Source organism: Phaseolus vulgaris, chromosome 1, assembly GCF_051622355.1.
Source record: "Phaseolus vulgaris cultivar YP4 chromosome 1, ASM5162235v1, whole genome shotgun sequence".
NCBI classification, from domain to species: domain Eukaryota; kingdom Viridiplantae; phylum Streptophyta; class Magnoliopsida; order Fabales; family Fabaceae; genus Phaseolus; species Phaseolus vulgaris.
The window spans coordinates 48,026,939-48,044,655 of record NC_143498.1 but is presented as its reverse complement, the minus strand read 5'-3'; the positions used below and the strand labels follow the sequence as shown (position 1 = coordinate 48,044,655).

The 17,717-nt window shown below is 30.6% G+C and overlaps 3 protein-coding genes across 3 annotated transcripts; all 3 read right to left on the bottom strand.

Moving 5' to 3' along the window:
• Positions 1 to 1,099: 1,099 nt before the first annotated feature.
• LOC137814519 (large ribosomal subunit protein eL24) lies at positions 1,100 to 3,007 on the bottom strand. The gene is made up of 5 exons (XM_068617305.2): positions 2,942 to 3,007; positions 2,294 to 2,369; positions 2,075 to 2,176; positions 1,675 to 1,823; positions 1,100 to 1,409 (listed from the first exon to the last, which is right to left on the bottom strand). Exons 1-5 carry the CDS (start codon positions 2,950 to 2,952, stop codon positions 1,256 to 1,258), a joined length of 492 nt encoding a protein of 163 aa, XP_068473406.1. The 5' UTR covers positions 2,953 to 3,007; the 3' UTR covers positions 1,100 to 1,255.
• Positions 3,008 to 5,562: 2,555 nt separating this feature from the next.
• On the bottom strand, positions 5,563 to 6,766 carry LOC137814517 (uncharacterized). Its single transcript, XM_068617301.2, has 2 exons — positions 5,939 to 6,766; positions 5,563 to 5,867 (listed from the first exon to the last, which is right to left on the bottom strand). Exons 1-2 carry the CDS (start codon positions 6,671 to 6,673, stop codon positions 5,646 to 5,648), a joined length of 957 nt encoding a protein of 318 aa, XP_068473402.1. The 5' UTR covers positions 6,674 to 6,766; the 3' UTR covers positions 5,563 to 5,645.
• Positions 6,767 to 8,780: 2,014 nt separating this feature from the next.
• Positions 8,781 to 12,695, bottom strand: LOC137814518 (Exostosin family protein). Its single transcript, XM_068617303.2, has 4 exons — positions 12,023 to 12,695; positions 10,247 to 10,482; positions 9,825 to 10,173; positions 8,781 to 9,742 (listed from the first exon to the last, which is right to left on the bottom strand). The coding sequence occupies exons 1-4, from the start codon at positions 12,365 to 12,367 to the stop codon at positions 9,059 to 9,061; spliced, it is 1,614 nt and encodes a 537-aa protein (XP_068473404.1). The 5' UTR covers positions 12,368 to 12,695; the 3' UTR covers positions 8,781 to 9,058.
• Positions 12,696 to 17,717: the final 5,022 nt, after the last annotated feature.

Here is a 17,717-nt window from a genome sequence, read left to right as displayed (position 1 = left end):
ATAATTATTGCAAATATAAAATTTAATTTAATAGTTAAATAATTTAAACTGTAATAATAATTATATAATTTTTTAATTATATATTTAATTGTAAACATTAAATTCTTGATTCAGTATTTTATGATCTTTAATATTCTTTTATAATTTTGAATTGAAACTTGATACATAACTTATTTAAAAGTATTTAATATATATTTTTATCTAAAATGACATTAGGAAATTAAATGTGTGCAACATCTATATCGGACTCTAGGGTTTTTCAAACCTTACAAAACCTGAAGACAAAGTAATTAAGTTTAATCATTTTTTTATCTTCGCCTCTCAAATTCAACCACGAACACTTCATTACTATTGTGAGAAAGATAATGCAGAGACAAACCCGTCAAATCCATGTTGTCATGGTTAAACACTCCGGTTAACACCAATCAAAGAGACGAACTCTTTCTATCTATATCGAATGCATAATAAAAAGACAATCTGAAAATTTATAGTCCGTCACATTACGTAGAATGTTATTCAACTTCTAAGTCAATACGTTGATTGAAAAGTTTTAAATACATTAATTATAAACAAAAGAGTTTGAAATTGAAATAGAGTATTACAAAATAAAATAAAAGTAAACGACATTATACGAACTAATGTTGAAACAAGAATTTTCAGTGACCATAACAGAATTGGATACTGATGTATAATATTAGGTGTTTTCAACAACCTTTTAACCACATTCTACATTATCTTCACCAAAACGAGATAATGTGAATAGGAGTTTCATTTGGCCAAGCTAAGCCATCAGCCGTAGCAGAGGAATTGTTCATCGTCGGAGAAATAATCATGAGTGGGAGAATACAAAAGGTCAATACGGGGTCACCGTTGAAGAACAAAGATATCTAGGACTGTGGCTGGTTAAATAAATTAAATAGATGCTTAAGATCAATACGGGGCTTGGTAACAAAATCAATTGAAAGTTTCAAATAAAGAACACAAATACAAAACATGAGTAGCAAGAGCATTGATCGTTCCCATCTCTCTAGGGTCAGTCAAGTTCAAAATCCAAACACGAACCAATAAAAACAGTTTATAAAAGAACGACTAACGTGACTAAGGCGGAAGGCAAAAATAGGTACTTTCTGAAGTATCAAACACAAGTTTAATTAAACAGTAAAATAAAAGATTAATCATGCAAATAAAATATCAGTACATAAGTTTCAAAACAACACTACTTAAATTGTAGCAAAAATAGGAACAAAACTTAAGCTCAGCGTTTCCCGCCTCCACCGCCGAGTTTAGGACCTTTAGGCATAGCACCCTTGGAAACATTGCCTTTCCCTCCTTTTTGTGACTTAGCTGCAACTTCGGCTTTCTTAGCCTTCTTCTCATCCTTTGTTTTCTTGATTCTCTCCTTAATTTCACTGTACCACAACATCCAAGATTCAGATAAATGTGTAATTCATATTGGAAAGCAAAAGAGATGTTGAAAGTTAGTCTCTGAAAATTTACGGTTTCAATTGATTAAAATAAAAAGATTTTAGCTCCTCTAAAGTGAGACATTGAGTAAAGAGTAATTATAGTAATTGATCAGAAAATAAATAACTGAGAATGTGACTGAATATGCACACATCTACAATAAATAAGAGCGCAAATCCAATGTTAGACAGGAATTAACAAAATACACACCGAAGGGCAGCTTCCCTGGCTGCGTCTCTAACTTCTGGCTTCTCAGTCCTCTTCTTCTGGATAACTTCCAGAGTGGCACCGACAATGGACCTAGAGTAAGGCTTCTTGGCAGCGCGTCTTCTCTTCTTCACAGCTTCTTGTGCAATGTCCTACACATCCCATTCACACAAGTAAATGAATAAATGCAGGAATGCTTAGCACAACAACATGTTTCTATGTGAAATTATAACATCTATGGACAAAGCAAAATCAGATTATCAAATTCAACTCAAGTATGAAAGCAACATTTTCATTTCCTAAACGGGTTCATCAATGCCAATAGAAATTCTAATTTAACAAGGTCAGGTCGTCGATATTGATTAAATGTAACATCTTTCAGACATTTAAATTTAATAAATACCTTCTTGTGTTGCTTCCTGTACATTGCAGTCCAGGTAAGCTTTGATGGCTTCAAACGGTTGTGGAAATACCTCTTGCATTTGGAATTGGCAAATAGGAAAACCTGTAGATTCAACAACCAAAAACCGTCACAACTTTTTGCCATTTAATCATAGCAAACAGAACCAGACTCAAATAATGTGATACAACGATCCAAATTAAATGAGACATTTTAAGTCACCTGAGAATCACCACGAACAAATCTGATGCCTTTTCCTGGGTAAATCTTGGCACCACTGAATCTGCATAGTTCAGTTCTGAAAAAATAATATAAAATATTAACAAAAGGTACCCAAAGAAAAATGATTATCCATGGATCAAACAAAACGCTAAGACACTGAATAGTTTAGCTTAAACTATTTTCAACAATCTACAACAGTTATGCGTCTGACATATTTCAAAAGCTGCTTCTATGAAAGAACACATTCTCCAACATTTAAGATTAAAGAAGCAGATGCAAAAAATATTTCAGAGACTGCGTTGAGGAATTGAAATCAAGTCATTAAGCAGCAAAGCATAATGATGTACGTCTTGTGGATTTAATTTTCGGCACATCGCAAATTGTTCCACAGTATGCTCAACAACCACACAGTAATACTAATTTAAAAGACAGAAATTAAAAACAAATTACAAACCACGGAAACAAAATGAGAAGTAAACCGAGTTCACAAAAAAATTAAGAAAAAAAAAACGAGATTAACTGGAACAAACAACGATTTTAGAATACAGATAAGTGCATGCATCAGAACACAGGACTGTTAGAAGAAAGTAATTGCTATGAAATCCTAGAAAAGAAGTTGATGGAAGAAAAAGAAGAATGAAAACGCACTTGAGCACCATGGCTGCTGCTTGAGGTGTGGCCGCTCAGTGTAAACCCTAAAACCTAATTCTTCCTGATTCTCTCTATACCCCGAGTATAAAACCATATAAATGAACTGCTGGGCCCAATGTGAAGTATATTGGCCCAAAGTAAATAGTCTAGTCCATAAGAACCTGTATTTTAGTATTTAGTGTTTCTTCCAGCACCATTACATTTGTCTTCCTGCACCCCTAACTTCATGTGCAATTACAAAATTATACCTATAACTTTTTAATTTTTTTTCCTTCTCTGCTATTGTGCATAGAGCAAACAAAGTGCAGTGAGTGCACTGCGTTCTTGTACTTTTTTTCTTCTCATTTTAAGAATCAAGTATAACATTTACAATCATTTTTAATAAATTAAAATATTTATAAAATTAAAATAGAAGAAAATTTAAAAATTAAATATATACAAATTTATGAAGAAATATCAATGAAATAAAATATTTTATTAACATTATTTTGTTTTTATTTTTATAGTAAATTTGAATTGTGAAGTATAAATTATAATATTTTCTAAATATATTTTTATAATAAAATTTGAATAAAAAAATTATAATAAATTATAATGTTGGTATTTTTTGTTTCTTAAAAATATATTAAAATAAGTAATAGTAAAAATTAAATAAAATTGTTTAAATATTTTATAAAAGAAATAGTAACTAAATAGTTTAAAAATATAAAAATAAAAAAATTAAGTTACTTATGGATGGATGATAATATATGTAATAATAAAAAATAAATGAATAAATTTATTATTAAGTTTAATAAAAAATAATGTATAAATTATAATTTTAAAATAAAAATTAAGAAAAAAATATATTTAAATTAAAAAATTATGAAAATAATGAGTTATATATAAATATATGTCATAAATTATAATAATAAATATTATATAATCATATTTAATTATAAATAATATAAAAAAATTATAAAGAAAAATGAAATATGTGGTGAATACTAATTAAAATAAAATTTATATATTAATTAAAAGTAAAAAAAATAATATATAAGATTTAAATAACATAAATATAAATTATTTTTAAATGTTTTTATGTTTATTAATTATAAATTGTTATTAATTGTAGAAATACTGTATATGTTGAATATAGGTCCTTCAATTAATATTTTTTTAATGATATTGTTCTAAAAGGTTTAGCTTCATAACTAATGCTGTGCAGAAGCACATGATTTTCATGTATCATTTTGATGAGTTAAAAAACTTGATTTATACATATTATTGGTGATTAGAAATAAGATAATCAAAAATGACTTCTACCTTAAAAAAACCTTGATTAACTTAATTAAAATAAGTTTAAAATTCTAATTTACAGAGATGTTTTTCGATTTAGATATTATGAATATTAACCTGATTCAATTTAACACAATCTAAATCAATTAAATTAAATAATAATAAGTTCAAATATTAAATTAACTTTTGTATTACTAATTATTATGCATGGATTATAATAATATTTTTAATTGATTTTTTTTCATATTTATATAGCATGATATTCCAACAATTAACCATTCCTATTAATACCCCGTACATATAATATCAAAGTTTTGTTTGTTCCAACTTGAATAATAGTATATAATTATTAAAATTTTCTGTATAATATCAAAATTTTCTATTCTACATGAAAGGACGTGGATTACATACATGATAAAGGTTTATCTTATATAAAATTTTAAAATCTATATTCCTTTAAACATATAAAATTTTCATATTAAAATAATTTTATTAATATAAATTATGTTTTTATTCCATAAGCAATAATATTTAACGATGTTTTATCAACTATTCTCTGTTTTTATTCCATAAGCAATAATATTTAACGATGTTTTATCAACTATTCTCTATTTAAAATCGTGTTTAATCTTTAATGTTTAACTTAGTTGACTATGGTGTTTATTGGTCATATTCTTATAAAAGAAGATATATGTTTAGTCTTAAAATATTGACTGTGATTCATTAATTTATTACACTTAGTACAAAATAATTATATCTTTATTGAAAACTAAAAGAATCCTTACTAATATTTTAGCACAGAAGTTAACACCACAGTTAATAACATCATTTGATGTTGATAGAGCTGAGCTTCACTTCTTACAAGCCTAAGATATAAAGTTCCATTGACATTATCATTAATTAAATCCTTTTTACAACTTTGGAACGTGATTTCCTATTATCTGAACTGGAATTTACCAGAAAAATATATTTTATCTGGTATACTTACAAGATAGATCTATATATTGAACTTCTACTTGAAGTAATTTATCATTGGTTAATTAAGGCAACTGATAAATAATATTACTGAAGAATGAGAAGAAGTATGTGATTTGATCTGGTTTGCGAAAGCATGGGAGTAGAATGAGTGCTTCACATATATAAAAATTTCTGTGCCTATATCTTCCATGTTAAACTATGTTTCTTAACTGTTAGTTATCTTATAAGCATATTTCAGTATCTATATGGGGCTCTCTTAGTTTAAGAGAAGTTTCTGTGCCTCTTATTTATAAGAATTTACGTACCAAAGAGTGTATATTCTATACAGAAGTGTAGAAGAGTAATTATTGAAACACCCGAACAACATAAAATATATTTATTTATTTATTATACAAAAACAAAACAAAACACGCTATTATTATTATACTTGATCCATCACACACGTTCACATCTTCTCTCTATGACGCTCCACACGAAGGGTCCCTTCTTCCTCCATCACGCCGCCTAAGGCCCTCTCCGCCGCTTTCATCGCATCCGCCACCGCTCCCGGGCGCGACTCTTCCATTTTTATCACCAACTTCTCTCCTCCGTGCCCCGTTCCATAGTCCTTATCCTGCACCCTCACCTCTTCAATTCTCCGCTTATTATCCTCCGCCGTTCCACTCACCTTTTCAAGGAAGCAGCAATAAATAAATAGTCAACAAATACATAGAACAAGTATTGGAAGTTGATGTTAACCTTTGTTTCGTCTCTCGTGCCCGTGAAGAAGCCCATAGCTCTTTTAGCAGCATCAGCAGCAGAGTCCTTCAGCTCCCCAAGCTTCCCAGTTGCACTGTCCTTCTCTTCCTTTGCCTTCTCAGCAGTATAATCCTTGTACTCTGCAGCTTTCTGCAATGTAGCATCTTTAGCCTCCTTTATCCTCTCCGCATAGTCCTTGCTTTCTTTTGCTTTCTGGCTCGCAAAGTCCGTGTACTCCCCAGCCTTCTGCATCCTTTCATCCTTCCTTTCCTTCGCCTTCTGAGTCGAATAATCTGCATATTCCCCCATCTTCGACCCACCTTGCTCCTTCGTTACCCTCTCTCTGTTGGAATCATTACCTTGCTCCTTCGTTACCCTCTCTCTGTTGGAATCATTACCACTTAGCGAGGCCTCAACTGTATGAGGCTTCCCAACCACGGCTTCCTTAGCGGCTCTGAACATCGACCCTATCACACCGGGTCTATTCTCGTCGTAGCGTTGCTCTTTGAATGTGGTGGTAGAGTGGGTGTGGTCCCTCATTCTGTTAACATCCTCCAAATCCTTTGCGGCGAGCTTCGCGGCTGCTTCGGCTCGTGCTTGCCTAAAGTTGGTCTCGGAGTGCAAGTCGAAGTTCTCGTCTCGCTCGTTTTGTCTGTTGATGTCGCCGATGTCTTTGGCAGCGAGTTTGGCTGCTGCCTCCGCTCTGTCTCCCTTGAATTCCTGTCCCGAAGCCATCGATCTTATGGGTTGATTGCACGATGTTGTTTGGAGTTTTAAACCTGGTTGTAACTTGAGTTTGAAAGAACTTCTTGTGGAAGCTGGTGATGAATGGACAATCACTGCGTGATGATATATATATGGTTTGGAAGCGCAAAACGATAAGGGGGGAGAGCGACACGTGGAGAGAAAAGAGGCATGGAAGTGTGACACGTAGCCTGTGATTTTACTCGGTGCTGACATGTTTCAAACCGTCTCCTACCTCCATATCTATCACAAGCATAATCTTACACGTGTCCAACAACGTGGCGTCTGCAGAGCTTGTCTTCATTCATGTTCATCATGGAGACTCTCTTGACCATCCATGCCATTTCCTACTCTCTTGTGCCCACTTGGTTTTCATTAATTCATTTTAAAATAATAAAGTACACATATAAAATTAATGATATCAAAGTATAACAATAATAATTAACTAAGGCTATTTCAGGTTAAGTCCCAAGGCTATGGGAGCCTAATTACTAATTTCTGTTTAAATAAGAAAAAAATTATTTAAAAAATTATTTTAAATATAAAAGTAATTAAGTATTATAATGACTAAAGTAAATATAAAATAAAAAATGTATTTATATTAAAATTAGTTTTCATTATTAATAAATAATTTTAATTTTATATTATTTTTAATTTTAATATTTAATTAGATAACAATTTAAAATTTATTTATTAATAATAAAAAAATAAATATTAATATTTTTGTAATCAGTAAAATAGTATATAATTTATTTAATATAGTAATTGTTTTTTTTAAATGAGTTTCGGTTTAATAATTTTTTCGAAATTAAATTTTAATTATAAAATACTTTTTCTTAAAATTTAAAATTATTATATAGATTTTGTTAAGTTAATATTATTATTCAAACATTTTTTAATTTAAAAATAATTTTATTATTATTATCATTTAAATTTGTTATATATATATATCAAGATGATTGATCGAATATCCATTAGACTTGGTCAACATAGTTTTAATAGATACAACAAATATCATTTAACATAGCATGATTAAGGTAAGACAATTTTTTCATGTATCATACCAGTTTGAACCTGCACCTTATCACCTTTCAAAATTTCTAAAATTACTATTTGTTATATGGATTTGAAAATCCAAAATTAAAAAATACTTAAAATTTAATTTCAAAAAAAGTAAATTCGAAATTCAACATGTTGGAAAAGAAATTCAAAACACAATATCTGAAAATGTATTATGGAAAAGAATTTTCAGAAAATCCAAATCTGAAAATCTATTATGAAAAAGGAATTCTGGAAGTATTCTTTTATCCACATCCTTCCATTTAAGGTCATTTTTATCATTTTGTAAGAACATTTCCATTATTTCACTAATAAATCAGGTGTAAGTTCAAATTGATATAGTGCAGAAAAAAATCATCTTAAAATAATCAAAGTATTTTTCAAGGTTAATTTGATAACCTACCCTAATTTAGGTAGAGTATCAAAGGCCCACCACGGTGTTATAAATGTGTCTACCAATCAAGGCAAAGTACACAACTTTCAACTGTCTTATACAAAGGTCTAACTTAGGCATTTCGGAGATATACAATCTTTATGACAAAAAACTGAAGATCTTGCAACATTACCGATTAGGATCAACAAAATGAGACTAGAGAGAGGAAACACCAAAACCCTCTGTAAAACATACATACAAAAAAATGTTTTAGCTTCAAAAGTGTACATGTGTAGTGGGGTGAGAACCATGTATAACATTAATCCATACCCATGTTATGATTGTTTGAAACCAGAATAAGGACTAATGGGGGAACATGGAATGGGAAGGGGAATATGTCTTAGTTTTATTGCAACGTGTACAAAATATTTTATTATGGTGGATCCCTCCTGGTTAGGGTCATCTTCGATATGATGTGCTTTATTTGGATGTTAGACTTAAGGTATCAAATCTTGCTCTCTTAAACAACACAGATTGAGTCTATATATTCTCATCTTTTCCTGTTCTGAAAACTGCCAGAATCACCTCATGGTGAAGGACACATAACTCACAGTTGTTAATTAAAGTTGCAATTTTAAAGGGCTGCTACAGGACAGCAGAATCGCCTTAAAAGCAAGAAGGTGCTTTCAGATAAGAAAGCATTCCGATGAAGCAAAAATAGCCGGGATAACATGATTGAATCTGTTCTACCAATTTAGTAAGTTCGCAACGATTGTTTGCTTTATATTCATCTATCAAACATATTGGTACCTTAGTAGGTTGGTTTTGATACAGAAATTTGTACTTTATGCAAATAAAGATATTATTTTTGCTTCTGACAATGGAAAAGAATGACAGTCTATTACATAGGATATGAATGAGAAAATAAAATGTTGATCGTGGTATTAAGAGAGTTGTGATTGATGATGGTGGTGGACTTTAAAGTTCAATCTTCTAAGCCACACAGAATGAAGGATCATGTGAAAGACATCGAATCTCTTGGGAGGAGAGTGCACCTCAAAGTGCCTCCTAACTTGCACCACTCTCCTCTGCATTCTTATATACTGTGTTGGAGAAATACTCAACAAAATATCCTTCAATTTGGGAATGTCCTCAACCGAAACCTCAACGGAAAAGGACTTCCAATTCAAAACATCACTGAAGGGAGGGACATAGTGATCTGAAATGAGAACTGGGACACACCCTGTGTAGATTGCCTCCACTACTCTGGGACTTGCTACCTCGTACCCACTAGGACAAAGGCAGAACCTGCTCTTCCTCAGCATCTCATAGTATGAGACACCCTTGGGGAGGTACCTGTGAACCTGCATGTCCTCCTGCTTGTTTTCCCAGTGTTCAAGAAGAATGGGCCTAATTGGGCCGTGAAGCCCACCAGCAAAGAAGGCCAAGAGTGGACGTTTAGAAGCAGACGGCCCACCAATCAAACCGTTTATGGAACCACTTTGGAGATTGATTTCCGGCAAAGAAACATCCTTGGAAGGCTTGAACCCCTCAGAAGTGTTGGCATTGCACAACACACGTATCGAATTATCTTGCAAATTAGGAACAGAACGTGAAGTCTCTGGCCCCTGAAAACCAATTTACAATTATTAATTATTTTCTGACAATTATTAAAATATAACAATAATAATAATAATAATGTTTAATTACCCAATCGTGGCAAGCAATATAGAAATGATCAGCTCCAAGGCTTCTGTTCCAATAGGGGTATCTTCCTGCGATGACATTGACGTAATCCGTGACAGTTTTTTTTATGGGGCCAAAGTCATGAGAGTCACGTACATACACGAATTGGACCAACATTGCCACACTAAAAGGTAAGAAAAACACATGTGCTTTCTCAGGATCTCTTGTTCTGAACTTCTCATTCATCTCAATACCATGGATGAAATTCCCCTCCATCGAGTATATGCTCTTGCAGGGTCCGTTATGAAAAACTGGAGCCTCCCCTTCCTCGTACACATACACTTTCAACTGTTTCTCCATTTCCAAGAAACTCCTGTCACATACAAAAATCAAATTACTTACTTATCTTAAACCAACAAAGCCCTTATGTTATTTGCTTCTTTTACCTGTGAAATGCTTTGGCATTCATGTACATTGGTCCAATAGGAACGTAGTCTGCATCTTGCGTTTGATTTCCGTTTCTTGCTTCTCTAATTGCAGCTCGAGCTTTTACTAGACCTGCTTCAGTTCTATCTAAGATGCTGAATTTTCTTTGCAGTTTTGGCCTCTCTGCTGCTACATAAGACTCATTCACGGAACTCAGGTTGCCCAAATTTTGGGGAACGGTTTCTTCATCCCTGTTCTGGTAAATAAAATGACGGGTCGTCACCACCTTTATTTAAAACTCACGAATGGACAACATTTTAATTTCAACCATACTACAATGCTCTACCTAACAAGTTGTCTCTTGTCTATTCCCCTGTCTTGAAAAGGAATTTCACAACTAGTTTCTTAAAGCCAAAACCTTTTTGTAATCATTACTACATGTGCAGTGCAGGGGTTGAATGTATAAGAAATTGAACTAATTTCCATCTAGAATGGATATGATCCAAAAACTAATTTAGAAGATAAACACAGTCAAATATTTGTCACTCCAATTTAGTTTCGTAACTTCTAGAAACAAATTGCACACTGTAAACCAACTAAAGTATCTGAAAAGTAAAAACCCAAAGGATGGATCATGGAGATACGTATTTCTTTTCGTATTTACGAAGTCACTATATTCAACAAGGGGAAAGGATAGTCATAAATTATAGGTCTGAAATCCTCAAACACGTAAATAACTCATTGGATCGCAACAATTACTATGTAACATCCAAGTTGATACATCAATTTGCATTATTTCAATTCCTTCCGTTCCGTTTCACCGAGAAAACCTGTCTCGAAAAGATGAAAAGATGAAAACAAAGCAAAAATATTTCTCTTTTTTTGTGATGAAGCAAATATATTATTATATTATAATAGCAGTGCGTAGACGTAAGGTTCAGTTAAATGTCAATTTTTAATTCCTCATGACGAGGAACGTTCCAAAATTATATTCATTCTACAATTTCAATCTGGAAAATTTTAAACAACAACCAAGTGCTATGTGAGCTCGATGTTTTCCTCTGCTATAACTTAAACTGAGCTATTGCATCTCCTTACTCTGTAAATTTTACTATAAAAATAATAGAATTAAAATAACTACACAGTCAAATTATATAATAATAAGATAAAATCTCTCTCTCCCCCTTCATTTGGGTATTATGCCTCAACAAATTTTTTCAAACTCCTATATCTTTTCTGCAAAAAGTTTAAGAAAAAGTTAAGGTATCTGGTCTGTAACATTCTCAATGGTTTTGGTTACATTCTTTTCTTTCTATCTGTACATTCTTTCCTTCTTAAATATAAAAATCATCTGGCATTTTCACGAAAATTTCATCTTTGAAGCTTCCTTACTCCAGAGTACTACCTATTTTTCTACCGAACAAAACTTGGATAGATTACAAGTAACTTGGGAAAGAAAAGTTAAATACCCAGATATAAAGTACTAATAACTCGAGGAAGAAAACTTAAACACAGCATCAGATTCAAGTTTGACCTTAATTAATTCGTATAATCTTTTTATTCAAAACATTTATTGCACAGTTCGGTGTTGTGGCTCTGATTCTCATAGCAGAGTGTCTATCCTTAGCTTTATTATTTGGATTATCGCTGTGAAAATTGGATTCTTTATGAGGAAAGTAGAGTTGTAACCAAATTGGGTCCAATCCTACCCCTGTTGTAATGGCTTTTATATAAAGAAAAAGAAATGACAAACTTAAGAGTTGAATTATAATAATTAAAGAAGAAAAAGCTCTCACATGTTGTTGAGGTGTTTGTATGGCCTGAACAGAAAATGGAGGGGTAGAGGAGAGGTTGAAGTGAGTGTCATCAGAGATAACATTCTCTCCTGCGCGATTATCCACGGCAACCACCACCAACCCTTCTCTCTGCTTCACCTCAGAAGGGGTGGTCACAGCACCTGTACTACCAGTTGAGGAAGTAACAGAGCTGAATAATAACGCAGATGGCTTTGCAGTGAAAAGCCAACTAGAGGGGTTAGGACCGAAAACAGAAACAAGCCCTGCAACAAGCACAAGAGGCGCCATGAACAGAAAGAGCTTGATGGATGAAGATGCCCCTGGACCCCATGTAGCAGTACCCATTGGAGCTGTTTTTTAACCTTTTGCTACAGAATTCAGAAAGCCGGTGGTTTCTGTTGTCTACCTAGACGGTGGTTGCAGAACACATGATTGTGTTTTGTTTGTGAAGAAAGAAAGAAAGAAAGAGAGAAAGAGAGGGTTGAGATTAGAAGAGTTTTGGTTTTGGTGGCAGAGACTGAGAGTGAAGAATATGACATTGAAGTGTTGGTAATAAATGGGTGCGATCTCAGGCCAAGCGTCCTCACACTTTGCCCTCAAAATCTGAGTTTTTGCATGCAACATTTTGCATTTCCGCTTTTACCCCTCTTTTTATGCCTCTTACCAACAACTCACCGATCCACTTATTAATCACCTCTTTATTTTCTTCCCATTCTCCAACCCAGGTGTTTTAATCCACACGTGTCGTTTTGTTACTTCGATTCGCTTCAAACGTGTCGTTTGGATCAGAAATATATGAGTATAATATTAGACTATACGGACCTGATATCTTATTTCTAATTTAATACAATATATTATTATTCTTCCCTTATTTTAATTTAATACAAATAAAAATAATTAAGGAGTAAATTAAAGTTGTTCGTTTTAATTAGAGAGTCCAAAATAAAAAATAGGCTAAAAGTATGAATAAAAGTGAAAATATCAAAATTATAATTTAATCAATATTATAAAACGCATAATTTGTGATTAATAAACAGTGGAGCACACTAAAAACAGTGTAGCACACTAAAAACAGTGTAGCACACTAAAAACAGTGAATAAACCGTGTAGCAGACTAAAAACAGTGTATAACAGTTGTTTATTAATTTCATCTTCATATATATAGGATAGTATATGTTCGTATGTCAAAAATTAATACACAAATAACAAAATAAAGTATTATAGAAAGAAAAAAACAGTGTTTTTAGTTGAATAAACTCCGTCAGAAAAACTTCTTTAGTTGAATCACGCTTTTACACCATTATTAAAATTATTATTGTTAGGTTATTCACAATACTATTTAATTTCAATTTCATGACTCGTTTAAATTATATGCACGTGTTGAGTTATTTTTATTGTTTTCCTATTTTCTTAAAGGTATGTTTTCATTTCATTAAAATATGAAAATAATATTTTATCATAAATATGTGATATCTTTAGGAAAATGGAGGATTTGTTTTCTTTTAAAATAATGTTTGCATATAGATTTTATTACTTTTATGTAAAGTTTATTTTTTAATATTTTATAGCAGTTTTTCAAAATGTAATGTTTTGTAAATTAAACAGCTCCTAACTGGAAGTAATGATTGGCAAGAACAAAAGTCCAAAAAAATAAATATAATATGAATAGTAATAATTGAGAGTAAAAAAACAGAAGACTAAGAAGAAAAATAGGAGAAAAAGGTAATTTATTAGAAGTTCATAAGTCATAACTCTGATGCATGCCACCTCCCATTTATTTCATCAACGGGGGTTAGAGGTCAAGCCATGATGACACACTTTTACAATTTTACAATTTTTTTAACTTTAATATCATAGTTGAGAAATTCACCATCTTTATTTTGGTGAGTAGAAACCTTAGTCTAATTTGTGTTAAAAAAGGGAAAAAATGTACCAAGATGGTAACAGTGTCTTTTCCAAAGAGTCCAAGCACAATCAGACACAGTAGCTTGTCTTGTTTTAGAGGCTGTAAAATGACATTATTTTGTTACAACATAGGTGTTAATGGATGAGGTTTGCTATAAATATGCTTTGGATTTTTTCTAAATTTGGTGTTGTGCAAATTACAATCTCTCTTCAGAGTTTAAAAGAGAACAGAAACATGAGGTAATGACCTTTTAAGAAAAAGTTTTAAAATACATTGCTAAATGTAAACGTGCATTTATCTTTTACATCATACTATAATAAAACATCAATGAACCCTATTTTAATAGGCCGCACCACGACGATGTCGATTTCCAAATCATGTAATTTGAGTGGTCATAAAGAACTTCTACTTAAGGCACTACCACTCCCAAACCTTTTATTACATTCTCTACATGTACTAATCTAGTATTTTTATCGAATAATCATACACTTAATGCAATTGTTTTAATAGATAATACTGTTTATTTTTTAATACACACTTTAATTATTTATTTATATATTATATAACTAAATTAAATTATTATAATTATTCAACCTTTTTATTTATAATTATTATAAATTTATATCTCTCAATCATATTATATGTGTTTTTTTTTAATATCACATGTTCAATAAAAATAAGATATTTTATAATAAATAAGTTGGTGTGAAACTTTATAAGATGATTTAAATTTAAATTTCATTTTTAATTTGATATTAAAATTATTTTTAGAATCTATTTTATAAAAAATATGTTAATTTTATTGGATCATTCTCACTATTGGATTATTTATAAATATATAGTTTTGAGTTAATAAATTTTGATCTCATTCTATTAATCGATTTTATAAAATTAAAATAGACTTAAATTTTACTTAATACTATTTTTTTTCCTTAAACATATATTAAAAAATAAAGAAATTTCTTTATTTCATACACTTTTATACTCGTTGAATTGTAGTTTTTGGGATTACGCTAAATATTTTTTAAAAATATTTTTAAATTTAAATTAAATTTTCCTTTTTGAGATATGGTTTTTAAATAATTTAAGTATTAAAATTTGTCCAATTAAATCAATCTACCTAAAAGTTATGTAACCTGCTGTAACTTACGAACCAAAAAGCACCACAATCTTTCTAAAAAACGCATAAAATAAATTTAAAAGACAAAAATAGCGTGTTGTTCACTCAGTTCATTTATATTCCAATCCTTAACGCAAGGGCACCGAAATCTCTTAAAAAAACAAAAACTATTTTCTATTCTCACCATTTCTTAAACAAATGCTACGAATCTTATTGTTGACCCTTGTATTATTAAATATACAAAACAAAAGTAGATCTGAAACCAACAAATTGAAGAAAAAGAAAATATAGGTCCCAAAACTGAACAGCAACACGAAGCAACAGCCAGATAACCTAATATTTCTCACATGTTAACGTTAACAAGCATTGTTTGGCTAAGATTGTTCTTTAATGGTGTGATGTGGTGAACACTAAACATGCGTAATGTTTCTTGTGAAGAGGATAAGGAGAGGTGGATGAGGGTGAGGCATGCCCATTTCTCGTGTTCAATTCACAGGTTGAGGGAAAATTAAACGTAACACCATTCGTCATAACTTTTATTTTACTATATGATTTGGATTTTATTTTAATTCATAGTCATATAGTTTACAAATAACACTGTGGTAATGTAAGAAAATAAGGATTAGTCACAAAGAATATCAATTGCTTACTTTGATTATTCAATTCAACGCTATTATGACTCAGTTGAGTGGGATAAACAGTATAGAACAATTTTTTTAACAACAATAATTCAAAATACTCAAATTAATGAAATAATTAGAAAGTAATTAAGACTTTCTAAAATGTATATTTTTATTTTCTTAACGAAGGAGAAAAAAAATTCCAAATACAAAACTCTAGCAAAAAAGGATAAGAAATATTAGCTTAAAGATAGAACAAAAGAAAACCCGTAAATAAAACAAAATATCATTAAATCAACTCTGACCATGATTACAAAAAGTGATTGGTGGAAGTGGTTGAGTTTGTAGTGATCGAATATTAGAATATTAAGAACGTGCAAAATTTAAAACCATATTTTTACTTTTTTTTTACAATAGAAGTGTATTATGAAAATTAAAATATTAGGAAACCTGCAAAATATAGAACCACATTTTAATTTTATTTTTTGACAATAGAAATGTATTATGATTTATGAACATTAAAATTTCAGTAAACTTGCAAAATCTAAAACCATTTTTTTTCTAAAATATATTCTGAAAACTATTTTTCAGGAAAGATATTTTTGTCAAAAACAAAAAATCCAAAATTCCGTATTTTCCTTCACCCCTATTTTTTTAAAATGCCTATTTTCCCCTTTTTTGTTTTATAATTCATTCAAACTCCAAAATATTTATCATTGTCCTTAATGTGTGTCCTTATTTGCGAACTATTGCTTTCGATATTGAATTCAGTAAAGAATATATCTGGAAGTGAAAGTTTTGTAGGTATTTGAAATTAGTTAAATCTTTTTGGGTAATTTTTCGTTTTTTTTCAAAGGATTTGATCAGTTGTGGAGGTGACATTATTTTCAAGTTATATTTGGATTATGCAAACAAGAAGTCGCAATTGGGAACAATAACTTACGTTAAAGTGAGTTTAAGAATCATACGATTTTGACGCAAATAGTCTAATTTGTACTTATAATAAATTGTCCTCCAAATTGCACAAGAACATCATCCCACTAGAAAGACTATGCATTGTGTAATCTATAATTATAATTTTGACTTCCAAAGAATTTGTAAACTATTTTCACACTGGAGAATCTATAAATATAATTCTGAAATTTTGATTATGTAATTCATAATATATTTTTGGAGTGTGTGATATAGAATGAATTTTCAAATTACATAAAATGCATTTTAAAATTACACAATCTCAAAATATATTTCAAACTAATAATTTGAAAATAAATTACATGGAAAATTTAGATTTTTCACAGTAATGGAGGTGCATAAATAAAGAAATCATGTGGTGTAGGAAAAAGAAGTGGGAAAAATGTTGGTACACTTGTTCCTATTGATTGACAAACATTTATTTAAAGTTATTTATTTCTGCACAACATAATTACATAGTTTTCATGTGCACTCCCACGGGTGGTTAAAAGACCAAAATATTCTTAATCAAATATATATTTTTATCCTATTTTTTTCTTCATTTTCACTTATTATCCACTTGTCATTGTGCACCTTTTGCTGCTTCCTTTGCTTCAAGTGTTCCAAACCCATCGCTGGGACCCATTGTTTGTTGTTAAGAACCACCTTTGCCATATGTTATCCCATCACGCTAATGTTATCGTTGCAGAAGTTTGTTTTTGAAAAAAAAAACATTTACTGTTGTTTAATTTCATTTTGGATTGGTTCTTTAGGAAAGTCTCTAATTACACAATCCAAAATGTACTTTTCAAATATTTAATAAATTGTTTATTTCACAATTCATAAGACATTTTCATATCCATAAATGTATTTTGGATTGATTAAGAATGTATTTTTTCAAAACTTGAATACATTATGGAAAAGAATAAATTATGGATTACACAATCTGAAAGACATTTTGGATCTAGAAATGCATTTCAGATTGCACAATCCAGAATGTATTCAATTTTAGAAAAATACATTATGAATTTGAGCAATCCAAAATGAATTTTTATTTTGAAAAATATATGTATTAAAATTTCCTTCTAATTTAATTTA

Coding starts and splice junctions, on each gene's coding strand:
- LOC137814519 (XM_068617305.2), bottom strand. Junction 2,177..2,293: donor TTGTTCGTGGTGATTCTCAG/GTGACTTAAAAT, acceptor TTGAATCTACAG/GTTTTCCTATTTGCCAATTC. Junction 1,824..2,074: donor ACAGGAAGCAACACAAGAAG/GTATTTATTAAA, acceptor TGGGATGTGTAG/GACATTGCACAAGAAGCTGT.
- LOC137814517 (XM_068617301.2), bottom strand. CDS start 6,673: ATGGCTTCGGGACAGGAATTCAAGGGAGACAGAGCGGAGGCAGCAGCC. Junction 5,868..5,938: donor GCACGAGAGACGAAACAAAG/GTTAACATCAAC, acceptor TTCCTTGAAAAG/GTGAGTGGAACGGCGGAGGA.
- LOC137814518 (XM_068617303.2), bottom strand. CDS start 12,367: ATGGGTACTGCTACATGGGGTCCAGGGGCATCTTCATCCATCAAGCTC. Junction 10,174..10,246: donor AATGCCAAAGCATTTCACAG/GTAAAAGAAGCA, acceptor TGTATGTGACAG/GAGTTTCTTGGAAATGGAGA. Junction 9,743..9,824: donor ATATTGCTTGCCACGATTGG/GTAATTAAACAT, acceptor ATTGGTTTTCAG/GGGCCAGAGACTTCACGTTC.